Source organism: Scyliorhinus canicula, chromosome 2 (assembly GCF_902713615.1).
Source record: "Scyliorhinus canicula chromosome 2, sScyCan1.1, whole genome shotgun sequence".
NCBI classification, from domain to species: Eukaryota; Metazoa; Chordata; class Chondrichthyes; order Carcharhiniformes; family Scyliorhinidae; genus Scyliorhinus; species Scyliorhinus canicula.
The window spans coordinates 48,286,509-48,303,489 of record NC_052147.1 but is presented as its reverse complement, the minus strand read 5'-3'; the positions used below and the strand labels follow the sequence as shown (position 1 = coordinate 48,303,489).

General features: G+C 40.5%; 1 protein-coding gene across 6 annotated transcripts in view; it reads left to right on the top strand.

The window, feature by feature from the left end:
• Window positions 1-16,377, top strand: part of bag5 (BCL2 associated athanogene 5) — a 29,924-nt gene extending 13,547 nt beyond the window's left edge. For 2 of the 6 annotated variants that reach the window (XM_038777591.1, XM_038777607.1), the window contains exons 2-3: window positions 993-1,059; window positions 10,418-16,377. In XM_038777591.1, coding sequence (XP_038633519.1) covers window positions 10,450-11,796 — 1,347 coding nt within the window. In that variant the 5' untranslated portion in view covers window positions 993-1,059; window positions 10,418-10,449 and the 3' untranslated portion in view covers window positions 11,797-16,377. Of the gene's footprint in view, window positions 1-992; window positions 1,090-8,851; window positions 8,996-10,417 lie in introns of those variants that run through there. The other 4 variants (XM_038777582.1, XM_038777600.1, XM_038777617.1 and 1 more) reach the window with 3 other exon arrangements.
• Window positions 16,378-16,981: the final 604 nt, after the last annotated feature.

Here is a 16,981-nt window from a genome sequence, read left to right as displayed (position 1 = left end):
CAAACATGGGGAGAATGTGCAAACTCCACACGGACAGTGACCCAGAGCCAGGACCGAACCTGGGACCTTAGTGCCGTGAGACAGCAGTGCTAACCACTGTGCAGCACCATGCTACCCTGGCATCACTTAAGTTAACGTCACCCAGCCATGATGGGACTGCATCCTAGATTCCTGAGGAAAGCTCAGATACAGATCCCAGCAGCTATGATAAACATCTTTTGATTCTTGGAAATGGACATGGTGCCACAGAACTGGAGTTAACGTATCCCTGTTCATAAAAGGGGAGAGGGATAAGTCCTATCCTGACAACTGCATGTCAATCAGTCTAATGCCTGTGGCAGGCAAACTACCAGAGACTACTGTGGAGGACAGAATTAATTCTCACTTGGAGAGCGATCGGTTAATAATGGACAACCAGAATAAATTTGTTCGAGAAATCACAATATTACTAAGTGTTATTGAGTACATACAGAAACTGGCAATTCAGCCCAACAGGCCCATGACAGTCTATGCCTCCTACCTAACTTCATCTAACCATATCTTTCCATTCCTTTCTCATTGATTCATATGTTTATCTAACTTCCCCTTAAATTTATTTAGACTCGTTGCCTCAGCTACTCCTGTGTTAGCGAGTTGCTTCATATGTGGAACTGCTGAGTAAAATTTCTTCTGAATTCCATAATAATTTTATTAGCGACTGTCTTAATGTTATTGTTGCCCCCCCCCCCCCCCCCCCCCCCCCCAAATGGAAGTATCTTTTCAGTTTATCCTGTCAAACACGTTTCAGAATTTTATTGCCTCTTCATCTTCTTCTCTTTTCTAGTCAAATTTTCTTGATGATTATAAACTCAGTTCTGGTATTCTAGTAAAAAATTTTTGCACATTTCCCAATGTTTCTGTTCTTATCCTGAAGATGGGAACTGCGCACAGTATTCTGACTGCGATCTAGCCACAGTTCTATCTAAGTTTAACATGATTTCTCTGCTTTTCAGAAAATGCTGGAAATACTCCGCAGATCCAGCAGTATCTATCGAGAGCGTAAAGCAGAGCTAACATCAGGTTGATGACCTTTCATCTGGACTGTGCTAAGTATTTCCAGCATTTTCTGGGGTGTTTCTGTTTTCCTGTGTCTATGTTTCTTTTTTAATTTTCTCTGCTCATTTGTTCTATCCCTCTAGAAATGAACCCAATGTTTTCCTTCTTATGGCCTTATTAACCAGCATTATTACTTGTAGTTATTTGTGTAAATGGAGTTCCAGCTCCCTCTGTTCCTCCACCTCATTTGGACACTTATTTCCAAGGAAGTTAATGGCCCCCTGAAACTTCCTACCAAAATGTGCTGCTTCACACTTGTTTTATTTGAGTTAATGTACTAATTACACAAGTTTATTTTGCAGGAATATTAATATCTTATTTTGTCAAGGGTCATCTATATATTATCCACACCCCTTTAGTGCCATTTGCAAATTGTATAGTCCAGGTACAATTCAGATGTACTATGTGGGAGTTTGTGGATGGGACAACTGTCCTAAGCTAATACATCTGCAGGTGATGTGTCCGTCTGAAATCTCTCCAAATCAGAGCAATTGAGCTGGAGTGTGAGTTGTAGAAATTTAGACATAAGAGGGGAGGAGTCTCTGGACAGTTTTAACCAGAATAGAATCCGCCAGGTAATGGGGGTTTTAGAAGAATATTCTGTAGGCACTAGTCCTCTCCAACAGGTGCGATGAACTCTAGGGCAAAGAGAAAGATTGGAGGGAGGTGGGTCATGATGCAGATCAAAGCACCATTGCACAGAAGGATGTTTGGGTGAGGAGAGCAAAACAGAAACATGGCAGCAATAGCGAGCTCCATAATTGGAGAGATAGATGGCCTCATCTGCAGCCAAGAACAAGAATCTCAAAGGGTATGTTGTCTAATGGTGCCAGGATAAGGGATATCTCACATTGGTGCAAGAACAAGAATGGGTATGATGCCAGGGTAAAGGATATCTCCCATTGGCTTGAGAAGAACCTAAAAAGGGAGGAGTAAATGCAGTTGTTACGCCTTGTGTTGAAACAAACATCATGAGTAGGAAGCAGGTTCTGCTGAAATGGTTGTTGGGTTCTAAATTTTAAAAGCTGGATCTCTAGGGTAATAGCCCAAGCTACATGCAAATTAGTATAAGAGCAGACAGGCGAATGAACACATGGCTGAAGGGCTATAGTGGGGAAAGTAGGATTCCTGGTTATGGGGCATTGGCATCAGTGGGATCTGTAACCTGTGTCCTGATGGAAATGGACTCAAAGAATTTAAGGTAGTAAGGAGATAAGAAGGGATCTACAAGAAACAGCCTAAATGTAAACCGAATAAGCAGACAAACACAGGAAAGAAGTAAGGGAGGACCTTGATGGCAAGGGAATAAATGGATTTATAGATAGGGAGTCTAAAAATGGTTAAACCTAAATTAAGGGAAGAGCTGCTAAAATGTCTGAACAGCAATACACAGTCTAATAAAACGGGAGAGCTGGAGGCAATGATGGCAGATATGATAGGGATTACTAAAATACTAAAAAAAAAACGGGACAGAGAATGATAAACATTGCAGGGTATGGCATCTTTTAGAAGGGAAAACAGGGAAGTGGAGTAGCTACTTATTCAGGATAAAAATGACAGTAAAAAGGAGTTGGAGGAAGAAATAGGCAGGTGCATTGTGTTTTTTTAAAAAAAACAAAGTTAAAAGACAGGACCTCTAGGGTTGTAATCTCGGGATTACTTCCTGTGCCACGTGCCAATGAGGCTAGAAATAGAAAGATAGAACAGCTAAACAGCTGGTGCAGGAGGGACGGTTTCAGTTATTTGGATCAGTGGGAGCTCTTCCGGGGCAAGTGTGACCTGTATAAGAAGGACGGGTTGCATCTAAACTGGAGAGGCATAAATATCCTAGCCGCGAGGTTTGCTAGTGTCACACGGGAGGGTTTAAACTAGTATGGCAGGGGGGTGGGTACCAGAACAATAGGTTAGAAGGTGAAAAAACTGAGGGGGAACTAGGCAATAGGGCCAGTATGACTCTGAGGAAGAGCAGACAGGGAGATGTTGCTGAAAACAGCGGGACTGGTGGCCTGAAGTACATATGTTTTAATGCAAGAAGTATAACGGGTAAGGCAGATTAATTTAAGAGCTTGGATTAATACTTGGAACTATGATATTGTTGCCAATACAGAGACCTGGTTGAGGGAAGGACAGGATTGGCAGCTGAACGTTCCAGGGTTTAGATATTTCAGGCTGGTTAGAGGGGGATGTAAAAGGGGTGGAGGAGTTGCGCTACTGGTTAGGCAAAATATCACAGCTGACTGCAGGAGGACACCTCCCAGGGCAGCGAGGCTTATGGGTAGAGAGATCAGGAATAAGAAGGGTGCAGTCACAATGTTGGAGGTTTACGACGGGCCTCCCAAAAGACCAGCGGGAGATAGAGGAGCAGATAGGTAGACAGATTTTGGAAAGGAGTAAAAGCAACAGGGTTGTTGTGATAGAAGACTTTAACTTCCCTAATATTGACTGGAACTCACTTTGTGCTAGGGGCCTGGACGGGGCAGAGTTTGTCCAGGAGGGTTTCTTAAAACAATATGTAGATAGTCCAACTAGGGAAGGGGTTGTACTGGACCTGATGTTGGGGAATGAGTCCGGCCAGGTGGTAGAAGTTTCAGTGGGGAAGCATTTCGGGAACAGTGACCACAATTCAGTAAGTTTTAAAGTGCTAGTGGACAAGGATAAGAGTGGTCCAAGGGCGAATGTGCTAAATTGGGGGAAGGCTAGTTATAACAATATTAGATGGGAACTGAAGAACCTAGATTGGGGGCGGATGTTTGAGGGTAAATGTGACATGTGGGAGGCTTTCAAATTTAAGTTGATAGGAATTCAGGACCAACATGTTCCTGTGAGGAAGAAGGATAAAAGGCAAATTTCGGGAACCTTGGATAACGAGAGATATTGTAGGCCTCGTCAAAAAGAAAAAGGAGACATTTGTCAGGGCTAGAAGGCTGGGATCAGACAAAGCCTGTGTGGAACATAAGGAAAGTAGGAAGGAACTTAAGCAAGGAGTCAGGAGGGCTAAAAGAGGTCACGAAAAGTCATTGGCAAATAGGGTTAAGGAAAATCCCACGGCTTTTTACACGTACATAAAAAGCAAGAGGGTAGCCAGGGAAAGGGTTGGCCCACAGAAGGACAGGGGAGGGAATCTATGTGTGGAGCCAGAGGAAATGGGCGCGGTACTAAATTAATACTTTGCATCAGTATTCACCAAAGAGAAGGAATTGGTGGATGTTGAGTCTGGAGAAGGGTGTGTAGATAGCCTGGGGCACATTGAGATCCAAAAAGAAGAGGTCTTGGGCATCTTGAAAAATGTTACGGTCGATAAGTCCCAGGGACTGATGGGATCTCCCCCAGAATACTGAAGGAGGCAAGAGAAGAAATTGCTGAGGCCTTGACAGAAATCTTTGGATCCTCACTGTCTTCAGGTGACGTCCCGAAGGACTGGAAAATAGCCAATGTTGTTCCTTTGTTTAAGAAGGGTAGCAAGGATAATCCAGGGAACTACAGGCCGGTATGCCTTGCGTCAGTGGTAGGGAAATTACTGGAGAGAATTCTTCAAGACAGGATCTACTCCCATTTGGAAGCAAGTGGACGTATTAATGAGAGGCAGCACGGTTTTGTGAAGGGGAGGTCGTGACTCACTAACTTGACAGAGTTTTTCGAAGAGGTCACAAAGATGATTGATGGAGGGAGGGCAGTGGATGTTGTCTATATGGACTTCAGTAAGGCCTTTGACAAGGTCCCTCATGGGAGACTGGTACAAAAGGTGAAGTCACACGGGATCAGGGCTGAGCTGGCAAGATGGATACAGAACTGGCTAGGTCATAGAAGGTAGAGAGTAGTAATGGAAGGGTGCTTTTCTGATTGGAAGGCTGTGACTATTGGTGTTCCGCAGGGATCAGTGCTGGGACTTTTGCTGTTCGTAGTGTGTATATATAAATGATTTGGAGGAAAATATAACTGGTCTGATTAGTAAGTTTGCGGATGACCCAAAAGTTGGAATTGCAGGTAGCGATTGAGGACTGTCAGAGGATACAGCAGGATTTAGATTGTTTGGAGATTTGGGTGGAGAAATGGCAGATGGAGTTTAATCTGGACAAATGTGAGGTAATGCATTTTGGAAGGTCTAATACAGGTAGGGAATATACAGTGAATGGTAGAACCCTTGAGTATTGACAGTCAGAGAGATCTTGGTGTGCAGGTCCACAGGTCACTGAAAGGGGCAACACAGATGGAGAAGGTAGTCAAGAAGGCAGACGACATCCCTTGGCCGGGGCATTGAGTATAAAAATTGGCAAGTCATGTTTAGGGCAGCACCGTAGCATAGTGGTTAGCACAATTGCTTCACAGCTCCAGGGTCCCAGGTTCGATTCCTGGCTTGGGTCACTGTCTGTGCGGAGTCTGCACGTTCTACCCGTGTGTGCATGGGATTCCTCCCACAGTCCAAAGATGTGTAGGTTAGGTGGATTGGCCATGCTAAATTGTCCTTAGTGTCCAAAATTGCCCTTAGTGTTGGGTGGGGTAACTGGGTTATGGGGATAGGGTGAAGTTGTGGGCTTGGGTAGGATGCTCTTTCCAAGAGCCAGTGCAGACTCGATGGGCTGAATGGCCTCCTGTACTGTAAATTCTATGTTGCAGCTGTATAGAACCTTAGTTAGGCCACACTTGGAGTATAGTGTTCAATTCTGGTCGCCACATTACCAGAAGGATGTGGAGGCTTTAGTCAGGGCGCAGAAAAGATTTACCAGGATGTTGCCTGATGTGGAGGGCATTAGCTACGATGAGAGGTTGAATAAACTCTGTTTGTTCTCACTGGAACAATGGAGGTTGAGGGGCAACCTGATAGAGGTCTACAAAATTATGAGGGGCATAATCAGAGTGAATAGTCAGAGACTTTTTCCCAGGGTAGAGGGGCCGATTACTAGGGGGCATAGGTTTAAGGTGCGAGGGACAAGGTTCAGAGGAGATGTACGAGGCATCTTTTTTACACGAGAGGGTAGTGGATGCCTGGAACTCGCTGCCAGAGGAGGTGGTGGAGGCAGGGACGATAGTGACGTTTAAGGGGCATCTTGACAAATACATGAATAGGATGGGAATAGAGGAATACGGACCCTGAAGTGTAGAAGATTTTAGTTTAGCTGGGCAGCATGGTCGGTGCAGGCTTGGAGGGCCGAAGGGCCTGTTCCTATGCTGTACTTTTCTTTGTTCTATGACCATGGGGGATTTCAACTACCCTGATATTAATTGGACAGAAGAGGTGGAAAATGGAGTTCCTGCAAAGGATGATTTGCTTTTTAGAGTTGTAATGGGGAATGAACTGAAACCGATAACAGAAGCAAAGGTAGAACATCAAGGCAATGGTGACCATAACAGAGAAAGACATGATCATGATAAAAATCAAGTTGATAGATTGGAGAAAAGTGGAATTTGAAGGGCTGAGAGTTGGACTTGCGCAAATAAAATGGGCAACTATATTGGTAAACAATGACATTGAGAAACTATTGGGGGCATTTAAAGTATTTCAACGTGCAAGGAAAATATATTCCTCTTAAAAGGAAGGAGCAAACTATACACCAATTGGATTCTATGGATGAAGATGTGAGGAAAGAATTGTGGGTTCAGAAAAAGGCTTATATTAAGTACACAGCACAGGAGTGCAAAATCAGACAGAATATGAAGAGATTAGGAGGGAAGTCGATTTGAAAGACTAAGAGAAACTAAAGTTAAATTATCATGGAACACAACAGAAGAGTAGAATATTTTACAGGCACACCAATAAGAAATTATGGCTGTGGTGGGAATGGGTTCTCCTAAGGGATGGAGAAGATTAAACCACAGGTAACAATAAGAGATGATAGAAATATAAAATAATTACTTCACTTCAACATTTACCAGGGCGATAGAATAAGTAGACATGACATTTAATGATGAGATGAGTAATGAGGTAAGTGGTTTTCAATAAAAAGAGGTTATATTAGGGCAGCAATTAGCACTGTTGCCTCACGGCGCTGAGGACCCGGATTCGATCCCAGCCCCGGGTCACTGTCCATGTGGAGTTTGCACATTCTCCCTGTGTCTGCGTGGGTCTCACCCCCGCAACCCAAAGATGTGCAGGTAGGTGGATTGGCCACGCTAAAATTGCCCTCTAATTGGAAAAAAATAATTGGGTATTCTAAAATTTAAAAGAAAAAAGAGGTTATATTGAATAAACTAAAGAGACAAACACCGAGGACGAGGAACCAAATTCAGATGGATTGCATCTATGTACTTTAAAATAATCTAGGGAAGTGATAGCAGGACATTACTACACACATTTAAATAATTTGTTAGAAGAAAAATATAGTGCCAGAGGACTGACATATAGCAAATACAATTCTTGTATTTAAGAGGGGGGACAGAACATGAGCTATTTTAACATGAGTGGAAGATAAAATAATGGAATTCTTAATAAAGGAGAGACTAGAAGAACACCCTAAAAAGAATAAATATTATGAGTAGTCAGCATGGATTTCAAAAGAGAAAACCTTTCTTGACCAACTTGAGAGTGTAGACAGTGGTAATACAGTAGATGCAATTTATCTGGATATTCAAAAGGCTTTCAATAAGATGCCTCATAATGGACTAAGATTGGAAAATATGCAGTCGGGCATTGTGGCTGAATGGACTGCTGGCTGGCTTAAAAGACCACAGGCAGAAGAGTGGGAATAATGAGTGGGAAGTCGGTGTTCCACCAGAATCTGTATTGGAGTCATTGTTCACAATTCACAGTAATGATTTGGACTTTGGCGGGGTTGCTGAATAGTCATTACTGAGGACTATACAGGAAGACATGAATACATCCATAAAATGGGTGACCAATTGGCAAATGAGGTTCAATACAGATCAATATGAGAGTACACTTTGGTAGGAAGAAAGGAACCTCAATACAAATACATTAATCACTGAAAGTTGCATCACATGTTAGCACAGTCATTTTCTTTTACAAAAAGGCACGGCAAGCACTAGGTTTTATTTCAAGAAGAATAGAATTCAAAGTGGGTAGGTTATGGTAAACCTGTATTGACGTTGGTTGGGCCGTACTTAAGATGACTGTATGCAGTTCTGGTCATCTTAAAAAGAGGCTATGGAGGCACTGGAGAGGGTGCAGAGAAGATTTGCAAGTGTGATGCCAGAAGTGCATGGGTATACATATCATGAAAGGATTGATAGACTGCATTTTCTTTACTCTTGAAAAATGATGGAATTTTTGATAGAATTGATACAGAGAATGGCCATTGATGAAAGGTAGTTGCCAAGAAATACAGTGTGCAATTCTGAAGAAACTTCAACCAAATATTGCAAAGAATGTGGAAACCACTCCCTATTGCAGCAGGTGAAATGAATCGTATAGATGTGTTTGAGGGTAGATTGGACAAGCATATAATGTGGAAGGGAACTGATGGTACGTTTAGATGACAGAAGAAGAGGGAGACTCGAGAGGAGCATAAACAGCAGCATGGGTTAGTTGGGCCAAATGGCCTGTTTCCATGCCTTGTATCCTGTGTAATTCCTGAACACACATGATTTTATTTGAATGGTTAAAAGTGTAACAGGATGATTAGCAAAAATACCAAAAATGATAATCAATTTTTAAAAAAAAATTTTTTTTTAGAATACCCAATTATTTTCTTTTTCCAATTAAGGGCCAATTTAGTGTAGCCAATCCACCTAACGTGCACATCTTTGGGTTGTGGGGATGAAACCCCCACAGACACGGGGAGAATGTGCAAACTCCACACAGACAGTGACCCAGGGCCAGGATCAAACCCGGGTCCTCAGCGCCATAGGCTGCAGTTCTAACCACTGCCCTGATGATCAATAATCTTGTATCTGATTCCGCAATTGGGATGTGAAAGAGGATCTGTCTTCTCTTACGCTGGTTTAGGTTAGTCTGGGGCAGGGGTGGGCAAACTACGGGCCGCATGTGGCCCGACAAAGGTTTTTATGCGGCCCGCCAATGAGGAGCCCGGAATCATAACCGGCATTTTTGAAAAGCCGCTGGGGGAAAGCCGCTGAAGTAAATGCGCTTATTCAATAAGCGCATTTACTTCAGCGGCTTTTCCCCGGCGGCTTTTCAAAAATGGCGGTTATGATTCCGAGCACCTCATTGGCGGGCCGCATAAAAACGCGCGTAGTGGGGTGGATGAGTGGGGCTGTCTCATTGGTCGGTTTAGTTGGGTGTGGGACCAATAGGAGTCCAGGTTACAAACAATAAGCCTTATTATTGTTTGTAACCTGGACTCCTATTGGTCGCACACCCAACTAAACCGACCAATAAGGCAGCCCCACTCATCCACCCCACTACGCGCGTTTTTATCGTTGGCTAGGCTGTGCTTCTGTCAGTGTTCAGGATCAGCACAAGCAACTTGACACCTGATTTCAACAAACTGGTAAATGACTACAGTCAGATACATCATTCTCATTGACATTGTTCTGTTACTTACTGAGTTACTTTGTTTTTCAAATAAATGTGCTTTTTTTTCTTTAAAGACCTTTTATTTTGGCTATTTAAAATATTAATTATTTTACTTAATATACTATGCGGCCCTTTAAAATTGTGAATTTCTGAATGTGGCCCTTGCACGGAAAAGTTTGCCCACCCCTGGTCTGGGGAATCGATCTGAATGATTGGAACATTATGACTAATACAGTTAAAGGGAAGGAATTTTGAGTGACTACTCATTTATGTTAATTGTTCCTACACAGTTAATTCTCTTTGCCTAACCTGATTGAGTTATTTGAAGTAAGACAGGATGAAGGTAATGTAGGAGATATTGCGTATATGCATTTTCAAAAAGCATTTGACAAAGTGCTGCATAACAGATTTACTCAGAATAGAGAAGCACATGGTCTGAAAGGGACAGTGGTAACAATGTGTGTTTAATTGGCCAAGGGATAGGTGACAGATCAGTATATGTGGTGCCTTTTGCCATTTAAATAACGTAAAATGACTTTTGTGGCTCAGCACAATCAGTTGCTTTTTAAACTAATCAAAAGCATAATTTATCAAATATTTGTTTTAAAATCCTGGATAAATATGCTGCAAAATCTAGATTCTGCTTCCACCGAAATTGGTTGGGCTTACCTCAAAATTTTGCCTTGCCGTGCCAGAGGCAAGAGCTAGGCATAGTTAATTTTTACAATTTGTGTCAAAGCAATGTGCATATCACACTTACTAAATGTTTCGATGGAGCAGTAGACAATTTACAGGTCCTCCACTCAATAACGGTTTAATTTAGGAGACAATTATAAATGCAGTTTGATGCCAAGAAGTGACCCTTGACCAACTGTTTTGCTTCAATTTCAGACCCACTATGACTTATTAGGGAAAAAGGGAATATGGCCATGGGTCAACAACATCCTTCCATGATTAGAATCCAAGAAATTCAGAAGGAAATCCGTGAATCTAGGCGACTTGTAGTTTCGTTCAGTGGTACGCAGTCTGATAGAGAATACAAGCACCTGGAGAGCTCTTTGACTAAGTTGCTGTTTGAGTTGGATGCAATAGATACTGATGGCAAGTCTGATATCCAACATGGCCGCAAAAGTGCAGTGAAGGAATTGGAGGGACTGCTCAAAGAGCTAGAACAAATTGCAACTCACCCATCTCGACTGAAGGTGGAAAGGGTCTTTGGTGATGCACAACAGTTGGTTACAAATGAGTTATCTTCTGCTGGGGGTTTAATAACTGAGGAATTTGCTGATCGCATCCAAGAAATCATATTTCAACTGACACAGGTAAAAACAGGTGGAAAAATTGGCTTGAGGAAAGCTAGGTATCGAGCTTTGACCAGGATTTGTGCAGTACAGGACATCGTTGAAAACTGCATTGGTCGGCAGGCGCTATCTTTGCCTCTGTCCACAGATATGCACCCTTCTGTTCCCAAGATCCACTCTGTTTTGTCTGAGGTTAGCAAAGGAAGATGGGATGTGATTGGCCTGCTTATGAACCTGAATGCCTTGGAGAACTGTGCACATCTGTCCCGTGTCCTCACCGGGTTGTTAATGCAATTGGATGCTGTAGATGTGGCTGGACAGTCCGAAGTGAGAAACTACCGGAAACGTGTAGTGCATGAAATTAATTGTTTGCTAGAACACTTGGAGATGGAGTCAGAAGGCGAGGCTACAGGGAGTTATGATCTAGCACAAAATGAATCCATCAAACAGATAGAAGGAATACGCCAGAAGACAACACAATTAAAACAAAAGCTGCTGCAATTAGAAAATGTCTGCGATGACCATTTCAAATCAAAGTCCGAACTGCAAAGTCTTCTCACTGAATTAGATAAAATAGACATTGGTAAAAATCCATGTATTCGTGAAGCGAGGAGAAGATCTGTAGTTGATGTGCAGGCCGTAATAGCTTATGTTGACCTAAAGGAGTCACTTGGAAAGAGAAGGAACATGGAAGAGCAGCTTAAAGATGAACATGCTTCACAGAAAGCTGTATGGCAGGTTCTGAACCATTTGTCAGAATTTCAGAAACAGGTACTGTCATTTGATGGTGACAGAACTGACAAGAATTACATGAGATTGGAAGAAATGCTCACAAAACAACTCCTCGCACTCGATGCAGTGGAAACCCAAGGGGATGATGGTGCGAAGGTTGCCAGGAAGCAAGCAGTGAAATTTGCCCAGAATATTCTGAATTATCTAGACATGAAAACAGATGAATGGGAATACTAAATAGCAGTTCCAATGCATGAAGTATAGCTTTTGTGACTCGTGCTTTGCACTAATTCTAATAATTTAGAATTGTTCAGGAAGATTAAAGTTCATATTTTTCAAAAAATTCAACCATAAGATTTTCTTACATTATGGACAGTAAAGTAATGCTTGACAGCCTATTTGGTATTTCATTAGTGTCATTTAACATTTCAGACCAGCTTTGGGACACCATAAAAGCAAGGCAGTAAATTGTAGTATTTGGAAATATAGTTAAAATATTTATTAATTTAGACTCCTGAGTGTTTCTACATTATGCTGGTTTGCAACCAATTTATATTTTCTCATTTATGTCCAGGATATTAGCTGAGGCAACTAGATCCATAGCTATGCATATTTCATAGGCAATTGTATGGAGTGTTGGAATTGATCACCCTGTGATTTATGCATTTTTATTTTTTTCTAGAATAAAAGCGCACTTTATTTCTATTTAGCACTGAATTAAAATTAGTCGTCAATATTCCCTCTAAACTGTGTGGGTGTGTGACTATGGTAGCCATGCTGTGCATGAAAGAAACCGGGGCCGGGATTCACCGCCGGCGTGATTCTCCGTTTTGCCCCACATTCGGAAACCCCATTGACCGGCCGGCGTAACGAAGAATGCCACCGGCGGGTCGGGACAGAAATGTGTCGGGGCGGAGATCCAGCCCAGAATGTGCACGAGCAGCATTCCCTTTTAAGATCCCTTTGCATAGTTGCGTGGTTATATTAAAGAGACCAAGCAATGCAGCAAATAAGTTGTGCGTAGAAGAGAAATTCCAGGGAACACTCCATAGCTGACAGTTGAATTTGGATGTCTTAGTTCACATGTAGTATGATAGCTTTTGCTATTTTCTCCTGAGCCTAAATCTATATTTCAGAAATAACATTCAAAAGTGACAGATAATTTCCAGGGTGAAGACTCGACACTCCGACTTAACTATAATCTTTGGGTGTATTGGGTTACTATATTGGTAATTGTTGTCAAACATTTGGGCATTACACTTGATCTTTCCATGACTTTTGAGAGTCCGGCAATAGCTGTGTGTAAACCTATGTCCAGAGAGATTCTATATGGTTACTGTACTTATCAAAGTGCAGTTAGTGATACCAAATAATAGTCAATAAAAGTAAAGGAGAGTTTGAGATATTTGAATCATAATGTGTCAATTTTTATAAAATTATATAGAGGTTGACTGGCTATTTTTAAACAAGGAAGGGGTTGACTGACTATTTTTAAACAAGGACAGTGATCGGGGAAGAAGGACCTGCTCCTTCAAAGATATAGCAAGGGAACTTTGTAAAACTTTAGCATTTTATTCTGGCCGTAACTTAAATCGTGACTCTAATTTCAAAAACACAGTAATGAAAATGTGTATACATCATGCAATAGTAAATCAATATTATGCACCCTTCAGCACACTGGATAAGACCACGGTGAGTAGATCAATCATACATTTCAATGAATCAAAACAAACTATAAGCACATTTATTTCAATATGGACATTAAAAATAAGTACATATAAAATAATATAACACTCATGGTTGCCCCACTGCAAAAATACTGGCCGGTTCAATCTATTAGATCAAATGATTAAGTATCAGTGTGCCCCAGTTGAGTTTCTACTGAAATTTATGTTGCCCTTCATTCAGTTAATTTTTTTATTATTTATACTGATGTCACTGAGTATTGACTAAATCAAAAGTTGTTTTGAATATGGATTAAACGTACCGTATCACACATCAGTAATACACTTTGAGAATAATGGTTGAAAGCATCGCTAGTATTTGGAATGGATGAAGGCATCGCATCAAATGGAACAATATTAACTAGCATTTATAAACACGAGCATAGACTGAGTCAATATTGTGTTTTCTTCTGACAAAAACGTTAAATAGTTTTTAAAAGTTATATTTAGAATTCTTGTGTTTGTATTGAGACTTTGTTTTTGACTTTAGTGAAGTAGATATTCCCTCGTATGGCACACTTAAGTATGCTGCATCTCTAATATAGAGCAAAGTTAAACTGGATATACCTATAATTCAAATCAAAAAATTCAATTGCAATTAGCTTGGCATTCATTCCATCATAACCTCCACTTGTGTATGTTATAAAGGGGAACATGATGATAAATTGCTTAAAGTTTGCTTTTGCTGCGAGTCTATCTCTCAAATCCCAAAGTATCTTGTTATTCTACATCACTGTGAATAACAGTTTTTGATACACATATCAAAGATCATCTTTTCAAATTCGTTACTGTGGACCTGGGGTCATGTAGGCCAGACCAGATGAGGACTGCAGGTTTCCTTCCCTGAAGGACATCAGTTAACCACTGGGTATTTTACAACAATTGACAATGGTTTCATGGTCATCATTAGACTTTTGATTCATTTCCACCATCTGCTGTGACGAGATTCAAACCCAGGTCCCCGCGTATTCCCCAGGGTCTCTGGATCACCAGTTCAGTCACAATACCACTATGCCACCGCCTCACCCAAATGAGCATGTAAAATAGTGAAACAGCTGTGATAAGGAACCTCTCACATCAGGAAATATGCAGGTGGGCAGAAATAAGTAACCATATTCTCAGCTTTCATTTCAATTTTCCAATTATTTAGAATTTAAAAGATCTCAATCATATAATGTTTATCATTTTTGATATCTGTGCAGCAGTGTCTTCCCAAACCTATTACACTTGAAAAAGGATTTTTAAAATTGTAATTTATTAATCAAAGAAAATATCTACGATGTGCAATTGCTGAAAACATACCTTTAAATACCTTGGTTTGTAATGATTCAATATATTTCAATACCGAACACTGACTGCATTTAGAATAACGTTTGAGAGTAGCTCATATTTTTAGCACAGTATTGTTGTGACAAAAACCTGCAGTCCCTGATCCTGGTAGCTGCAGCGTGTTTGTTTCTTATTACATGAGCATTAAATTCAATATCCAAATGGTGTACATCATCAATGGATTCTACTTATTTTCTCTCATCGCTTGTTCTTCACATTTTCTAGCTATTACTAGGGAGGTATTTGGGTTTTTTTTTCTTTCAATAATTTGTCCTGTTGCAAGGTTAACTTAATGATTTTGCGATTAAGGAGGGTGACAAGGGAGTGGGGTGGGGAAGAGAGGATCATATGATCTTGTCACAGATTCCTTTTAGTATCTTTTGTAACTCTATGTATGGAGGACCACCAGCACACCTGGTTGAGATAGTGTCTTCTTTGAAGTATTACCTGTGTGACAAGTTTTATGAATGTATCAACTTTACATTACATTAGTTGGATGGATAAAACTGAAATGGGCGATTCAAATACACTTTCTAGAAAATTACCTCAGCCTTGCAAAAATGTGAGAATTTTTTAATAAAATGATTTTTTGGGGGAAAATAAATGGGAACAAAATTGTATTTGTTTTGAATTGGCAAACCAAACGTTAACAGTCTTGAACCATGAATGACTGAATCATAAGAGGACATATTCAAAAAACAGCAAACTGAAGATTTATTTTACAAACACTAGAGTAAAACAAATGGCTGGACCATTCATGAAATAAAATGTGGAATGTGGTCACACCCTATTGTAGCAAAGACAAATTGAAAGCACACACCTATATTTGATTCAACAAGTGGTATCCACAGGATCTTTTAGTATAGCAAAACAAAATAAACCATACAAATGTAAATGCTCACATGCAAGTTCATTGTTTTCAATAAATCAGGCACCCTAGTAGCTTATTGCAGGGATAGTCAACCTACAAATCTAGGTGCCACACGCAATCTCCATGTCTCCATAACTCTGCTTTGGAAACCCAAACATCAGCCATTGGCACAAAAGCAAATAGTACAGATGCTCGAAATCTGAACGAAAAAAATAGGTCAATGACTGACCTATCAACTGAACCTGAAACATTAATTCTGTTTCTCTCTCCACAGACCTAATGGGTATTTCCTGAATGTTTTGTTTTTACTTAGACCTATTAGTGATTATTTGCTAGTTTGTCATATTTAAATTTGATAATTGGAAGTTTAGAAAGGGAAAGTTTTAGTGCCATTGAGAATTTTTCCACCAATACAGCAAAATACTTTATACACAGTCCCTTAAATAGCACCTATGTGACCAAAGAAAACACAAACCTGAACACCCTGGTCTATTAAAACTTTTATATTGGCATATTTAGGTTTGTTTATCCACAATTATCAGTGTTGATATTAGTCTTCTACACTAACCAGTTTCAAATTTCTAAAGAAAAAAATATGCACCCACAGGACATGGGCATTTAAGGCAACGTTGGAATTTGTCTTTGATGAAATAAGGTTTGGCCATATTCAGTGTTTTATTTTATGAATGGTCCTGTCATTTGTTTTATTCTGCTGTTTGTGCTCCTTGTATGTAATCTTATGATTGTGGTGCAAGGCTCAAGATTGTGTTTCTTCCAGACTGCTGCGTTTCAAGTTTTGATTTATTAAATACATGTTATTGTTTGTCTTGACTGAATCTAGTTGTGTGAATAAATATTAAATTGAATAATTTGGCAAATAAAATATACATCGTATTTTTGCCAGTTTAATGTTTACTTTCAAACACATTCATCTACAGGCCACAATTCTCATTTATAAAACATTGTAGAATATTGAGTGGTATGGTTTTTTTTGGGTCACCATTGACTTACACCACCTTCAGCTGCTTTATTCATGACCTTGCCTGATAATTGCAGAGTTCTGTTTCCACATCCTCAATGAAAAAGTATTTAATGGCACATGGGCTCAAATGCCAAGTAACATTTGTGGACAGCATGGTGGCACAGTGGGTTAGCCCTGTTGCCTCACGGCGCCGAGGTCCCAGGTTCGATCCCGGCTCTGGGTCACTGTCTGTGTGGAGTTTGCACATTCTCCCTGTGTTGTGCGTGGGTTTCGCCCCTACAACCCAAAAATGTGCAGGCTTGGTGCATTGACCATGCTAAATTGCCCCTTAATTGGAAAACGTGAATTGGGTACTCCTGTGTAATAAATTTATTTTTAGGAAGTAACATTTGTGCCACATAAATGCTAGATAATGACCATCTAACACGAGACAGTCTATCCATTTTATGCAGCAACATTGTCAAATCTACACCAGTATTCTTGGGGATTTTTGTTGACTAAAAGCCTAGCTAATAT